This window comes from Choloepus didactylus, chromosome 1, assembly GCF_015220235.1.
Source record: "Choloepus didactylus isolate mChoDid1 chromosome 1, mChoDid1.pri, whole genome shotgun sequence".
NCBI lineage: Eukaryota > Metazoa > Chordata > Mammalia > Pilosa > Megalonychidae > Choloepus > Choloepus didactylus.
This window is the reverse complement of record NC_051307.1, coordinates 198,012,070-198,024,573: the sequence shown is the minus strand read 5'-3', so window position 1 is coordinate 198,024,573 and position 12,504 is coordinate 198,012,070. Positions and strand designations below refer to the sequence as shown.

The following is a 12,504-nucleotide window of genomic DNA, read 5'->3' as shown; positions in this document are numbered from 1 at the left end:
CGGCACTCTGGTGTTTAGGGCAGCAGTATTCATGACTCACAATGGATAGAGGTGGCCTAAGGGTACATCAACTGATAAATGGAATGGTGAACTGTGGTGTATACATACAATGGAATATTGAGCGGTGGCAAGAAGAAATGAAGTTGTGAGGTATACACCTAGGTGAATGGACCTTGAGAACACCATGTTGAGTGAAATAAGCCAGAATCGAAAAGTCATTAATACGGACTAACTATAACATGCAAACTCTGAGACTTGAATCTGAGAGCATAGGTTATCAGGGGAAGGCTTATGATAAAGGTTCCTAGGTTGTAAGCTCTTACAACAGTCACATCCATTTATGAGTTGTAATGGTTATCTCTAAATTCTGAGATGCTGAGCTGTTTGTGTATAGCCTGGCCAGTCCCTGTAACTTCGGGTATCTGTGTAACACCTGAGACTCAGAGCCAGAGTTCAGCAGCTATGATTGTCAGCATTACCCCATACAGCAAATGTTAAAAAAGCTGAAAAAGAGACCAGACTTCAATTAGAGATATGAATGAAATGGGCTTGATTAGAACTAAGGTAAACCAGACTAAAGGGTAAAGGATGATACTGACTGTGTTTTAGAACCTCAACTTCTACGTGAGACAAAAGGAAGAGATGTTTATTTGATGCACAATCTATACTTTCCTAGCATGCTATATAATTTAACTTGTATGGTCAGTTTATTCAAACACCATAATTATATGAAACCTTGAATAGGGGGTGAGAGCTGGTTGGTTTGCACAGGTTAGTGTGAAACCCCGATACATCCCCGAGTAATTTGGGCAGAGAGTAAGGAGTATTTGCAGGGCCCCCTTGAGGGCCTGGGGAAAAATGTGGAAACATTAAACTTCCCCACTTGGGGAATTCCTGATATTCTCACAAGTACTGGGGACCACCATTGTAGTAGCCAACTCCTCAATCTTGGGGCTTGCCTCTATGAAGCTTGTTACTGCGAAGGAGACAATAAGCCTACTTATAATGGTAACTAAGAGTCACCCCCAGAGAATTTCTTTTGTTGCTCATATGTGGCCTCTCTCTCTCTAAGCCCACCAATTGGCAGGTAACCTCACTGCCCTCCCCGCCTACGTGGGACATGACTTCCAGGGGCGTAAATCTCCCTGGAAACATGGGACATGACTCCCAGGGATAAGCCTAGACCTGGCATTGTGGGATTGAGAAAGCCTTCCTGACAAAAAGTGGGAAGAAAAATTTAAAAAATCAAGTTTCAGTGGCTGAGAGATCTCAAATGGAACTGAGAGGTCACTCTGGAGGTTACTCTTATGCATTATATAGATATCCCTTTTTAGTTTTTAGTGTACTAGAATAACTAGAAGGAAAGACCTGAAACTGTTGAACTGCAATCCAGTATCCTTGATTCTTGAAGACGATCACATAACTATATAGCTTATATGGTTTGATTGTGTAATTGTGAAAACCTTGTGGTTCACACTCCCTTTATCCAGTATATGGACACATGAGTAGAAAAAAGGGGGACAAAAAGTAAATGAATAATGGGGGGAAAAAGGAGTCTGAGATGTTTTGGGTGTTCTTTTTTACTTTTTTTTTATTCTTATTTTTGGAGTAATGAAAATGTTCAAAAAATTGATTGTGGTGATGAATGCACAATTATGTGATGATACTTTGAACAACTGTACACTTTGCATGAATGTACGGTATGTGAATATATCTCAATAAAATTGTAATTGGAAATTAAAGAAAAGAGAAAAAAAGGACACGACAGTAACTCGAAGCCGTAAGAAGTAATAAAGAACACAGGTAAAGTTAACTACATAAGCAACAGAAAATCTTGTATTATTGTACTTAAGGCTTGTAACCACTTTCCCCTCTCATATGACTTAACAGGCAAATGTGTCAAATAGCATAATAAATCTATGTTGATGGGCAGACAATGTATAAAGATGCAATATGAGATAATAGCAATATAATAGGGGAGGGATGGAGGTATATAGGGGCAAAGAGTTTGTAACTATTGGAACTAGATTGGTACTAGAAGAACTGGGTTGTTATTAGCTTAAGATGCTCACTGTATTTACAAAGGCAACCACTAAAAAATTACTAAAAAATATCAAAAAAAGGAAAGAAGAAGGGAATCAAAATGTTACATTCTAAAAACCCAACTAAATACAAAAAAGAGGCAGTATTATTCACAATAGTCAAAAGGTGGTAGCCACCTAAGTGTCCGCCAACAGATGAACAGACAAATGGGCCATATCCATACAACGGAGTACTTATTCAGCCATAAAAAGAAGTCAGTGCTGGAACTTGTCACAACATGGATGAACACTGAACACATTGTGTTGAGTGAAATAAGCCAGGCAGAAAAGGATAAATATTGTATGACTTCTCTTATATGAAATATATAGAATAAGCAAATTCATAGAGACAGAAAATGGTTACTAGGGGTGACACAGGTTGGGGGAGTTACTACTAAATGACATGAGTTTTAGTTTAGGTTGATGAAAATAGCCTGGAAATACAGTTGTGAAAGTTACACAGTATTGTCAAGGTACTTAATGTCAAAGAATTGTCCACTTAAAATGGTTAAAATGAAAAAATAAATGAAGAAAAGAAAAGAAAAAAACAACAAAAAACAAAGGTACTTTGGGAATAAAGTATAATATGGAAACCTGGGATTACTTCAATTTATAACTGAGCAGTTCTTTCTATTTCTTTACTTGGTAAGATTTACCTTCCTAGGCTTTAACTATCTTTAAATATCTCCTCATAATGTTCTCAAATTCCCTATATCCCTCCTAAAAATGACTCACAGACTGTCATGTTAGTAAGCCTGCTGGGGTACTCCGTTTCTGTGGGGCAAAGCCCCGATGACAGGCAGTCATCAGCATACATCATGCTGACCTTCCACAACCAGCTCACTTCGTTTCCCTCTATTTTTATCATGAGGTCTATGATAAAGACATTTTAAAAATAAATTTATAATTGGATAATCATTACTCATCTTATCTTTGTACTACTATAAAAGGCATTATTCTTTGTATTTCATATCTTTTCATTTTTCAATGGCTATTTCAAACGGCAAATGTCATTTTTAATTGTAATTCTCCTCTAAACTACATCACCCTAGTTCCTGAGTCTAATATTTTTGCTTACTTAGGAAAGTTTTCATTTCATCAATCAGGTTCAAACTACTCTTGTTTAATTTATTGATATAAGATAACACCAACAGTCCAAAAAAGGCCAAATATAGTATATTATATTCCTTCTCTTGATACCATCAGCCCATTACTCTTGAACAAAGACAGAATAATTTTGTCTGAAGAGTTCATTCTTTTAAAAAAATGGTGGTTTGCAACCAGTAGCTTATGATTTTACATTAATGGGTATTATTTTCTAATCAACAGCAATTTCTACCAATTCCGAAATGTTCTCCTTATATAAAATTTAAGAATGTCTCTACATCTGCCTAATAATAAAATTTAAATAAAGACTGATAAAAAGCTAAACAGCAAGAGTATAAAGGATACAGCCATGTAACACTGGAAGAGCAAACCGATGGACCTGAAATTAAGATATATAGTACATTTAGGAATACTTAAAGATTAAATAAAAATAAGCACTATATAAAAAATATTTATACATGGGGAGTAACATGCAAATATAACACCATAGTAAGCTTATGTATAGCTTTTAATTTTAAAAGAAATTCCTCTAATATAACATTGGCTTTTTAATTAAAAAATTTTAAGTATATATTACAAATGTTTGGGCTTGAAAATTCAGACTTTGGAACACTAATAAAACTACATGAAATTGCAGAAGGTTTACCTCCCTCCTTTTCAGTCTTTGCCTGCAACTTCACTCCTCCATGGAAAAGATATACCTGTGCTGTTTGTAACTCAAACTACTTTTCCAAAATAAAACAAACAAGTAAAGCATTAGGCAAAAATTTACCTAGATTCAATATCTTATGTTTCCCTATCTGTGCATCCTTGTTTATAACTCTTTTGTGTAAGCAAAGGACAGAGGAAGATGAGATATATGCACATCTCTTCAGGGTGGCTGAAGGGAGTCACATCCCCATAGGAAGATAAATGTAGTGCTCTAAGCTCTGCCTGGGGATTTGGCTCTGGCCCCTCCTGTCTCCATTACTGATTCACTAAGAAACGTTCTGCCTCTCTTATAGCAAGTAATGTATCTTTACTTGAGGTTTCTTTAGGAGATCAGATTAAAAAAATTAGGCTTCTTCAATCTGGAACAATGTGAAGGTAGACATGATCAAAGTTTGTAAATCATGATTAGAATTAAATTAGAATTATTTACAAAACTCCTTGGTGATTAGGTAGTCATTTTATAATATGTATTCAATTAAAATTTAACTGTAACAAGTGAGCAGATTTTATTTAGTGTGTATTATATTACCTCTGGCTGAGCAGAAAGTTCTCTTAGAAGATGACCATTCCATACAAACCGCTGATCTGCCTAAGAGAGAAGTTTTTAAAATTAATAAAATATCTCCTGCCAAGTCAATTTTCTACAGAAAAGAAAACAAAACAATTCATATCTCTACCTCTTGGCTAAAAGCAGATTGCACTGATGTGCTCCAAACAAAACTCCTCTTCTCCCCCTCAAATTGTCCCTCCACTAGGTATTCCTATCTTACTGCCTCAGGCCAGTTCTGCTCCCCTGGACTGAAACCTGGGATTCCTCTCAGAGCCTTTCTTTCCTTTATATTTTGTCAATGATGGAGTCCTAAATCTCCTTCAAAATCTATTCTCTCTTCCACAGTCCTGCTCCTACCACCCCTGGCCAACACTAACTCCAGCCTAATTACTAAAACAGCTTTCCTTGCCTAGAGCCTTGGCCCTCCTACCCATTCCTCCAATTCTGCCTGGAGGCCTTCTCTAACATTTCTTGTCTCCTACCTGCTTGAAATTGTTCAGTGGTTCTGTCACCTAAAGGATAAATCTTTGCATGTGCTAACCAGTTCTGGGATTTGGCAGCCTGACTTAATGCTCTGATTTTATCTCTAGCCACTCTGACTCCCACATTGTAAATACAGAAAAAGCTTCCACAACTAGCCTCTTTTTAATGGGCTAAGTAGATTAACCAGCTCCTTGCATTTCCTCTGTAAAGCATAACAACTGAACCCTCACAGCCAAAAGTCACAGGCAATGGCTCTTGATCTTTGGCAATCACTGGCTGACTGGTACACTTCTTGAGATTCAGGCGCATGTTCCCAAATCAGTCTGTGCCAGCGGTACTTGCTATTCATCATTATATAATTTAACTATTTTATAAGCCAATGAAACATGTCTAAAAATAACTGCTGTTTCTATGAAATTAAATGCTTTGGAGTAACTCAATTAAAAAATTGCTTCAAAAAATGCTGCTGAATTAGGAGTAGGAATGACAACTATCAAAGATTAAAGAAACTTAAGAAAACATCTATAGGATTCTGCAACAGATTGCTTTGTAAGCATCGAAGTCTTTAAAGGGATCCAAAGGAAAGCATTAGAATGTAATTTATGCAAAAAGACAATGTGGAATCAAGAAACTGAGAACAAAGAAGTCTGTGGTCCTACAACAAAAAATTGACAACTGAATGTAGAATTCTATGTTTTAAGTTAAGATAAAATATTTCAGATATTTCTGTTTCATTTATCACTTTTATAGGTCTCTATTTTAACTTCAACTTTTTAAAATTAGCTGACAACATCCCATCCCCATCCCAACAGATGAGACAGCTTCTACAGCAGTTTAGCCTAATATAGCCACTGCCTGTGCCTGGAACCCTCTCTCTCCTATTGTCGTCTGACCACCAAACCCTACTCATCAAGTATCAGCTCAAAAATTACCTTACTTTGTAAGGCCATCCCTGACTCCTCCAGGCAGAGCGAGACCCACCTTCCCACAGCATCCCATCACACTTTGGTATGTATCTCTGTTACAGCAATCATCCCTTGTTTTGTGATTGCTTGGACTTCTGCTTCTCCAGTAGGATGCAGGTTCCCACAAGGCAGGGGCCACATCTTTGTATTCCTAGGCCCCAGTGGCTTGTACAGTGCCTGGTGTACCACAGGTTTTTGAGAAACAAACAAAAGGAGAATATAGCGACTGCTTTTAAAAGCAAGTCTCTTTGTAGTTACAAGCCAAATTTCTTGATTCCTTAGCAAACTTATATATAAGCCTATAAAGAATTTTGCCAGATTAGAACATAACATCTTATCCAAAAGAGTCAATCAACTAAAATATTGATTTAGGTTGAATTATATGAAATTATCATTTTTATTGGTCAAAATGGTCAATTACTGGCAAATTTATATGGTCCAACTTAATAGGTAACTGAGAGCAACTTTTTATATTCTGTCTGCCCCCTCAAAACATATCTAAGGGTTGTTAATAAAAAATCAAGGCAACAATCACCCAGGGTCCTGAACAGCAGACATTTTAAGCTGAGATCGTTAAGGCCTAGTTTTAAAGATACAGTCACCTTAAAAAAAATTTATTCAGAAACTTAAATGGATATTTTTCAATTTCTGTGATCAATAAATCATTACTTTTTAATTACAAAAACTATAAATAACACAACTGCAGAAAGAACATCACTCTGTAACATTAACTTTATAAGCCTAATAATGTTGCTAATGGAACTGGTATACTACAGAACAGAGAGTTCAGAAATTACAAAAGAACGCAGTGTTGGTTTTGAAGATTTGATACCTGAGAGCTACTGCTTGATAGCCCAGTAATATTTAGGTAAAAATACAAATTCTGAAAGGTTGTCCTCTAATTAACTATATGTATACCAGAAGTTCTCAATCCTAGTTGTGTAACAAAAACAGACTCTGGGGCCCTAAATTTGGAATTGTAATGCATTTTGAAACATGGTATGTTTTCAAAGTCTCACAGATGATCCTGATATAGCCACAAATGAGAATAATCAACATAAATTTTTATGGCCAAAACAGAGACTGCCCCCCCCTTAAAAAAAAAAAAAAAAAAAACTAAACTAAAAATAAGTAAAAATAAACTGAAAAGCAAGCTTACTCGTTCCAAGAGGCTCATTTCTTGGAATTCTGGACTAGTGTTGGATAGCCGCTGCAAAGTATGGGTCAAATCATATGTCGTTGAAAAGTAAAACCCATCCACGCTTAAGACATGGTTTATCATTGCTAAGAAAGTTTTATTATCTTGTAACTGTAAACAAAGGGAAAGAAAAATCAGTGCATCATATACTTGAACAGGAATTTGTCAACATGAGAAAAGAACAAAAATAAAAACCTATCAGTTCAGCACCATTAACTACCACTGACACAACGACTGGGCCCAGGAGGGGCACAGGGTGTTCACCAGCATATCCCCAGGACCTAGAACAGTGCCTGGCACATGGAAGATGCTTAATAAACGTTGTTGACTATTACATTAATTGATTAGGTAGGATTATTTTCCTTTGAAATCAATACCTTCAAAATTTTCACTCTTTTAGGCAGAAAACTGGTTTTAACAAAACATCAACACCTTAGATTATAACCTACTATGTACCAGACACTTTATAGAATCCTTAATCTACACAACAACCCTGCTAGATTAGCATAATTATCCCCACTTGACAAACGAAAAGCATAAATTCATTAGGAGCCCAGTAATACAGTGAGTAAATAATAAGAGAAGAATATCATTCTCATTCTTAAGAGACTTTATCGGTTTGAGTTGGATGGGGAATAAAATGGAATTCTTATATTTAATACAAAGATTAAAAAGTACAGTAAGAGCAATATTTATCTCTGTAAACATTTTCTGATAATAATTTTAACTGCCTTTCCCAATGAATACCAAGATTGATATGTTTTTATCCTTGTTTTAAAAGTTAATTGTTAATATTTGGCAATATTTAACATAAATAACATGAACTACAAAATTTTAAATTTGGGCTCAGGCATTTTTTTTTCTTAATCAAGGGCATAAGTAACACATATTTAAGTAAGCAATGCTAAAGTTTGCTAGGTGACCTAATCACAAAGTATAGCAATCAAGAAGAAATTGTTTAAGTATATATTACTGGCCTATTAAATAAACACAGCCATTTTATTTCCTTGAAATATAGTTTTTCATGGAGAATGAATATAAATTCCTAATTTTTCATTGATACAAATAGTAAAAAATAAATTTAAAATTTAAACTAAAATATAAAAATTATATTCTACAGTTTCACTTAGTAAGCAGTGCTATGACTTTCTTTTTTTAAATGTTTATTACATGTTTTTAGAATAATAATTTTTCTTTTAGAAACATTTTTGTAAACTTGGGAGTAAAAATATTACTTAAAATTTTTAAAAAGCAAACATTTTAATTAAAAATACATTTATAAATCAAACTCTGTCAAAAGGGTTAAATCTAAATTTAAGAATTGAGTCCTTAAAAAAAAATAGACCAAGAGCAATAAAATACATGGACTTTTAAAAAATATATTTTATAGCTAGAAATAAAAAGTAAAAGCTTAAAATTTTTGCTACTGTGACAAAAGTGGTTAAAATTACCAGAAGTAGAATAATATAGCTGTCTTTTCAAAATGAGCCTATTTGACTGCTTACCAGATAATAGCTACCTAATTTTTACTTTCTACTACAGATTGCTTAAACAATTAGGCTTAAAAGAAATCCATCAAATATTCTTTGTATTTTCTATTCCCTTATTGCACCTCTTTGGGTTTTGCAATTAGTAATACTTGCCTCCAGATCTTACCTGAATATCAGTTAAGTGCAACATTGTCTTCTTATAAGAAAGGACATCAAAATCTGTTGCTTTCCAGATTACATGATTGAAAAATTCACCTATTTTTGTCTTTTTGGTAATGACAATAAGATAATTACCTTCAAAAAACAAAGCCAAACACATATAAACATAAAAAAGGCAAATTTAAAGCCAAAAAACAGCAATTCATGTTATTTAAACTTTAAAGGCTAACAGAATGAGACTGAACTGTGCTACAAAGATACAAGGCTCATAATTTTCCTTTTTAAATCTTATATTAGAAAAACCAGTATCATATTTAGAAAAATTCCTGTTGAAAAATCAAGGTTTTTCCCAAAAAGATAAAAGCAAAGTAGTAGCTACCTAAACCAGTCATCTCAGAGATGAAAAGCAGAGACAAAACACATGTCTCTCTCTCTCCCCAAGGTGTATAGGACTCTGCTTACCCAGCCTGCAGCTTTAGGCACCACAGGTCATGAGAACTGACTGCTGAAGGGCAATGTTCTATCTACACCACCCCTATGTCCTCATGTCATTCTGAATGTTAGAGAAATGTTCTAGGGCAGTATAACTAACTGGTTACTGCAATATTACAAAGATGAGTGGTTAGAAATCAAGGAGCCATCCAGCACCACATACAACACATATGCCAACCCTGATCCTGGCAACCTCCTCCCCACCGCAGCCAAATAAAACAGGGTAACTCTTTCCCACTAAATATTTTCTTAAGCTCTGTTCAAGGCTCTACCCATAAATGGCCACCCGGGAAGCATTCCTGTGTATATCACTCTCCTAGAACTTGTTACACTGTGCTAGTAATTTACTACATAAATGCCTCTCTCACTAGACTATGATCTGCAAGACAAGAGGGATGCTCATCTTTGATAACTCAGCATCTAGCACACTGCCTGATACTTAATAGGAACTTTTAAAAATTCAGTGAAATGAATTTTAGATAAACAAAATCACTTTCCTAATAACTCAGAGCCAAGTAAGATTCCCTAGAGTGCAGTAGGTCATACCAGTATACAACTGAAAGTTTAGAATACCCTGGTCCATCAATGCAATAAGATTTTAATTTAAATACTCTTGGAATTTATGAAAAATGCCTACCTGACTAGGGATTTCAACTCTAAATTGTATACATTTATTTTTTATTTATTTATTTTTAAGTAGAGTCTCAGGCTGATAAATTTAACTATTTGAGAAGTACTCCTTGTAGAGATTAATGACAATACCCAAGAGATTTTTTTGTTCAAAGCATAATATAAGGTATGCTGTCATCTTATATTAATATTATCGGCTTAATTACGTTCTTTGCCCATCCTTAGCTTATTTTTTCTTACCTGCCACCAGATGGATTGTGCCCAATATACCAAATATTGGTCTCGTGACAGCTGAAGGAGGAACATCTTTCTTGACTTAGAAAGAAAAACAAAAATCACATAGAAAAAAAGCTTACCAATAGAAATGAAAATTTAGTTTGATTTCAATAGTTACTTCAATTAAATCAGTCTGCATGATTTGTTCTAGGAAAGCAATATTTTTTCATTAGGGTTAGACCCCTATTTTGGCAGAACATAAAATAAAGATGTCAATGTTACACATAAAGGCCTTTACCTGTCTACAATATGGTGCCAAAAGTAACATGGTTCATTATACTCATCAGGTAAATTGTGGGTTTTTCTAATGTCAATTTGCAACCAAATTTAATTCAGACTCTGGCCAGAAACTAAGTACCTATACCTTTAAGAAAAATAGGAAGCAAGTAGAAGTAGAGGTTTCAGACAAGATTTTAATTTCAATAGGCAACTAAAGGTATGCCACAATTAACTAAAATTAAAAATGGGGGTGCCAGTGCAGTGAAAATGTTAGAGAAAATCCTGAATATGATGAAAGTATTTGATAAACTTAAATGTACTGTTGATAGAGCTGCAAGTTGTATTAACTAGAATGTAATGGCAATAAAACTATGATAATTCCTAAAAGCATTTGTTAGTTTTCATGTACAAAAAAAAATTTCTCTTTCCATGGTCACAATCTACATTTATAATGGTGAAAAGAAACTGGCTGACGAACTCAGTGAATCAACCCCTCATCATCATTGGCTTCAGGTTACATTAGCTCAAGCATCTGTCTACCAGTGGCCACTTGGGATCACCATCTTCACATCCAAACAACTCATGATCTTTAGTTTTTCAGTTCAGTCAAATGGGTCTGCAATCTCTAGCTACAAATACAATGTCATTGAAAGGTAAAAAAATAACAGAAAACACAACATACTAAAGCTTTCATCAGATACTAGGTTGTATCAATATGGTGCAAGCCTATGAAGCAGTGGATTAAACTTCAAGGGAAGTGTATTAACCTTGGTTAAAATCAATCAGCTAGCTTGAGACAACAGCCAGCAAGCAACAGACAAATAGGAAATACCAAATTATCAAACTAAAACAGGCTCTAACTCCATTTGGTCAAATGAAAACTATATATGGTACTTTCCAGAATACCGAGAAAATCAAGAAAATGGAAATTTTATAGCCATCTTTCATACACTTTACTATCCCATGAAAAACATTTCACTTTATTCATTCAGAATATTTACTAAATGTCTACCCTATGGTTACTCAAATATAGTTAAGGAAAAAAATACAGAACTCTGCAGGTGAAATGGAATTTTGAAAGAAAGGAAATATGAAATTCTGAATGTGCTATCACACAGTATACTAATTTGTCACAAAAATTATTTCAAATTAATCTGTTCAGAATGCTCCACACAACTGAGAAAAAAATTTTATTTTATATCCCAGAGAAGCAAAACCAAATAATTGGATAGGTAGATGAAGTTTAAGAATATAATTTTCCCAGAACACTTACAAGTTTTAGTCAGTAAAGTATATTTTATTTTTCATTTATTAAATAATCCACCCAGTCATGAGTGTTTCCAAAACAAAAACAGCTGTTAAAATTCGACAAATTTAATGCTGAAACAACTTTCTCACACTCAAGTACCTACAAGCTTAAGGAAAGGAGCTTAGATACCAACAAAACCAATCCTGTTTTAGTACACATAAAGGCACAAATAAAGAAATAATGTTTATAAATGCCCAGAGAGCAAAATACTACCTAGTTTTTCAAAATGTAAACTAAACTAAAAAGGACATAGCATAATAATTAATACCCCAAAATTAAATGAGGTAACAAGAATTAAATTTTTTTAAGTTGGCTCTCCAGAGAGCCACAAACTGACATACCTCTGAGTTATTCATGTTAATTATCGCAAATTGTTTAAGATCTTTCTCAAACACTCTGACTATAAAGATACCTGACAGGGTAACCTCTGTGGACACACGGTCAATGGTAAGTACATCATCTGTTCCATCATCACAAGCTTCCACATAAAATTTTTCAGGTGTGATATGCCTAAGAAGAAATGTAAAACCATAAATAATTAAACCAAATGAAATGAAGACTTCCAAAAAACTATTTATTATAATAATTACAACAGTGTTTTTAAGTTTGACATCATTTTCCCTGCTTCTAGTATCTGCTGTCCCTGTGAGTTCACTGCAACTCTTTTCACTTGTGTATTTAATGTTAACAAGGTTTTAATTTGCCGAAATTAATTAATTTAACTTAAACAAGACAATAATAATCAACTCTAATTTAATACATTCAACATGGGGCAGAAGGCAATGGAGCACAATAGTTAGGAGCAGTCTGTAGAACCAGACTTCCTGTGCTGTG

At 34.4% G+C, this 12,504-nt stretch overlaps 1 protein-coding gene across 2 annotated transcripts in view; it reads right to left on the bottom strand.

The window, feature by feature from the left end:
• Positions 1-12,504, bottom strand: part of SACM1L (SAC1 like phosphatidylinositide phosphatase) — a 68,654-nt gene that overhangs the window by 27,074 nt on the left and 29,076 nt on the right. Inside the window, exons 2-7 of one of the 2 annotated variants that reach the window (XM_037849051.1) lie at positions 12,083-12,180; positions 10,107-10,181; positions 8,752-8,879; positions 7,057-7,206; positions 4,429-4,488; positions 3,534-3,567 (exon numbers count right to left, since the gene is read on the bottom strand). In XM_037849051.1, coding sequence (XP_037704979.1) covers positions 3,534-3,567; positions 4,429-4,488; positions 7,057-7,206; positions 8,752-8,879; positions 10,107-10,181; positions 12,083-12,180 — 545 coding nt within the window. Of the gene's footprint in view, positions 1-3,533; positions 3,568-4,428; positions 4,489-7,056; positions 7,207-8,751; positions 8,880-10,106; positions 10,182-12,082; positions 12,181-12,504 lie in introns of those variants that run through there. The other variant, XM_037849062.1, reaches the window with a different exon arrangement.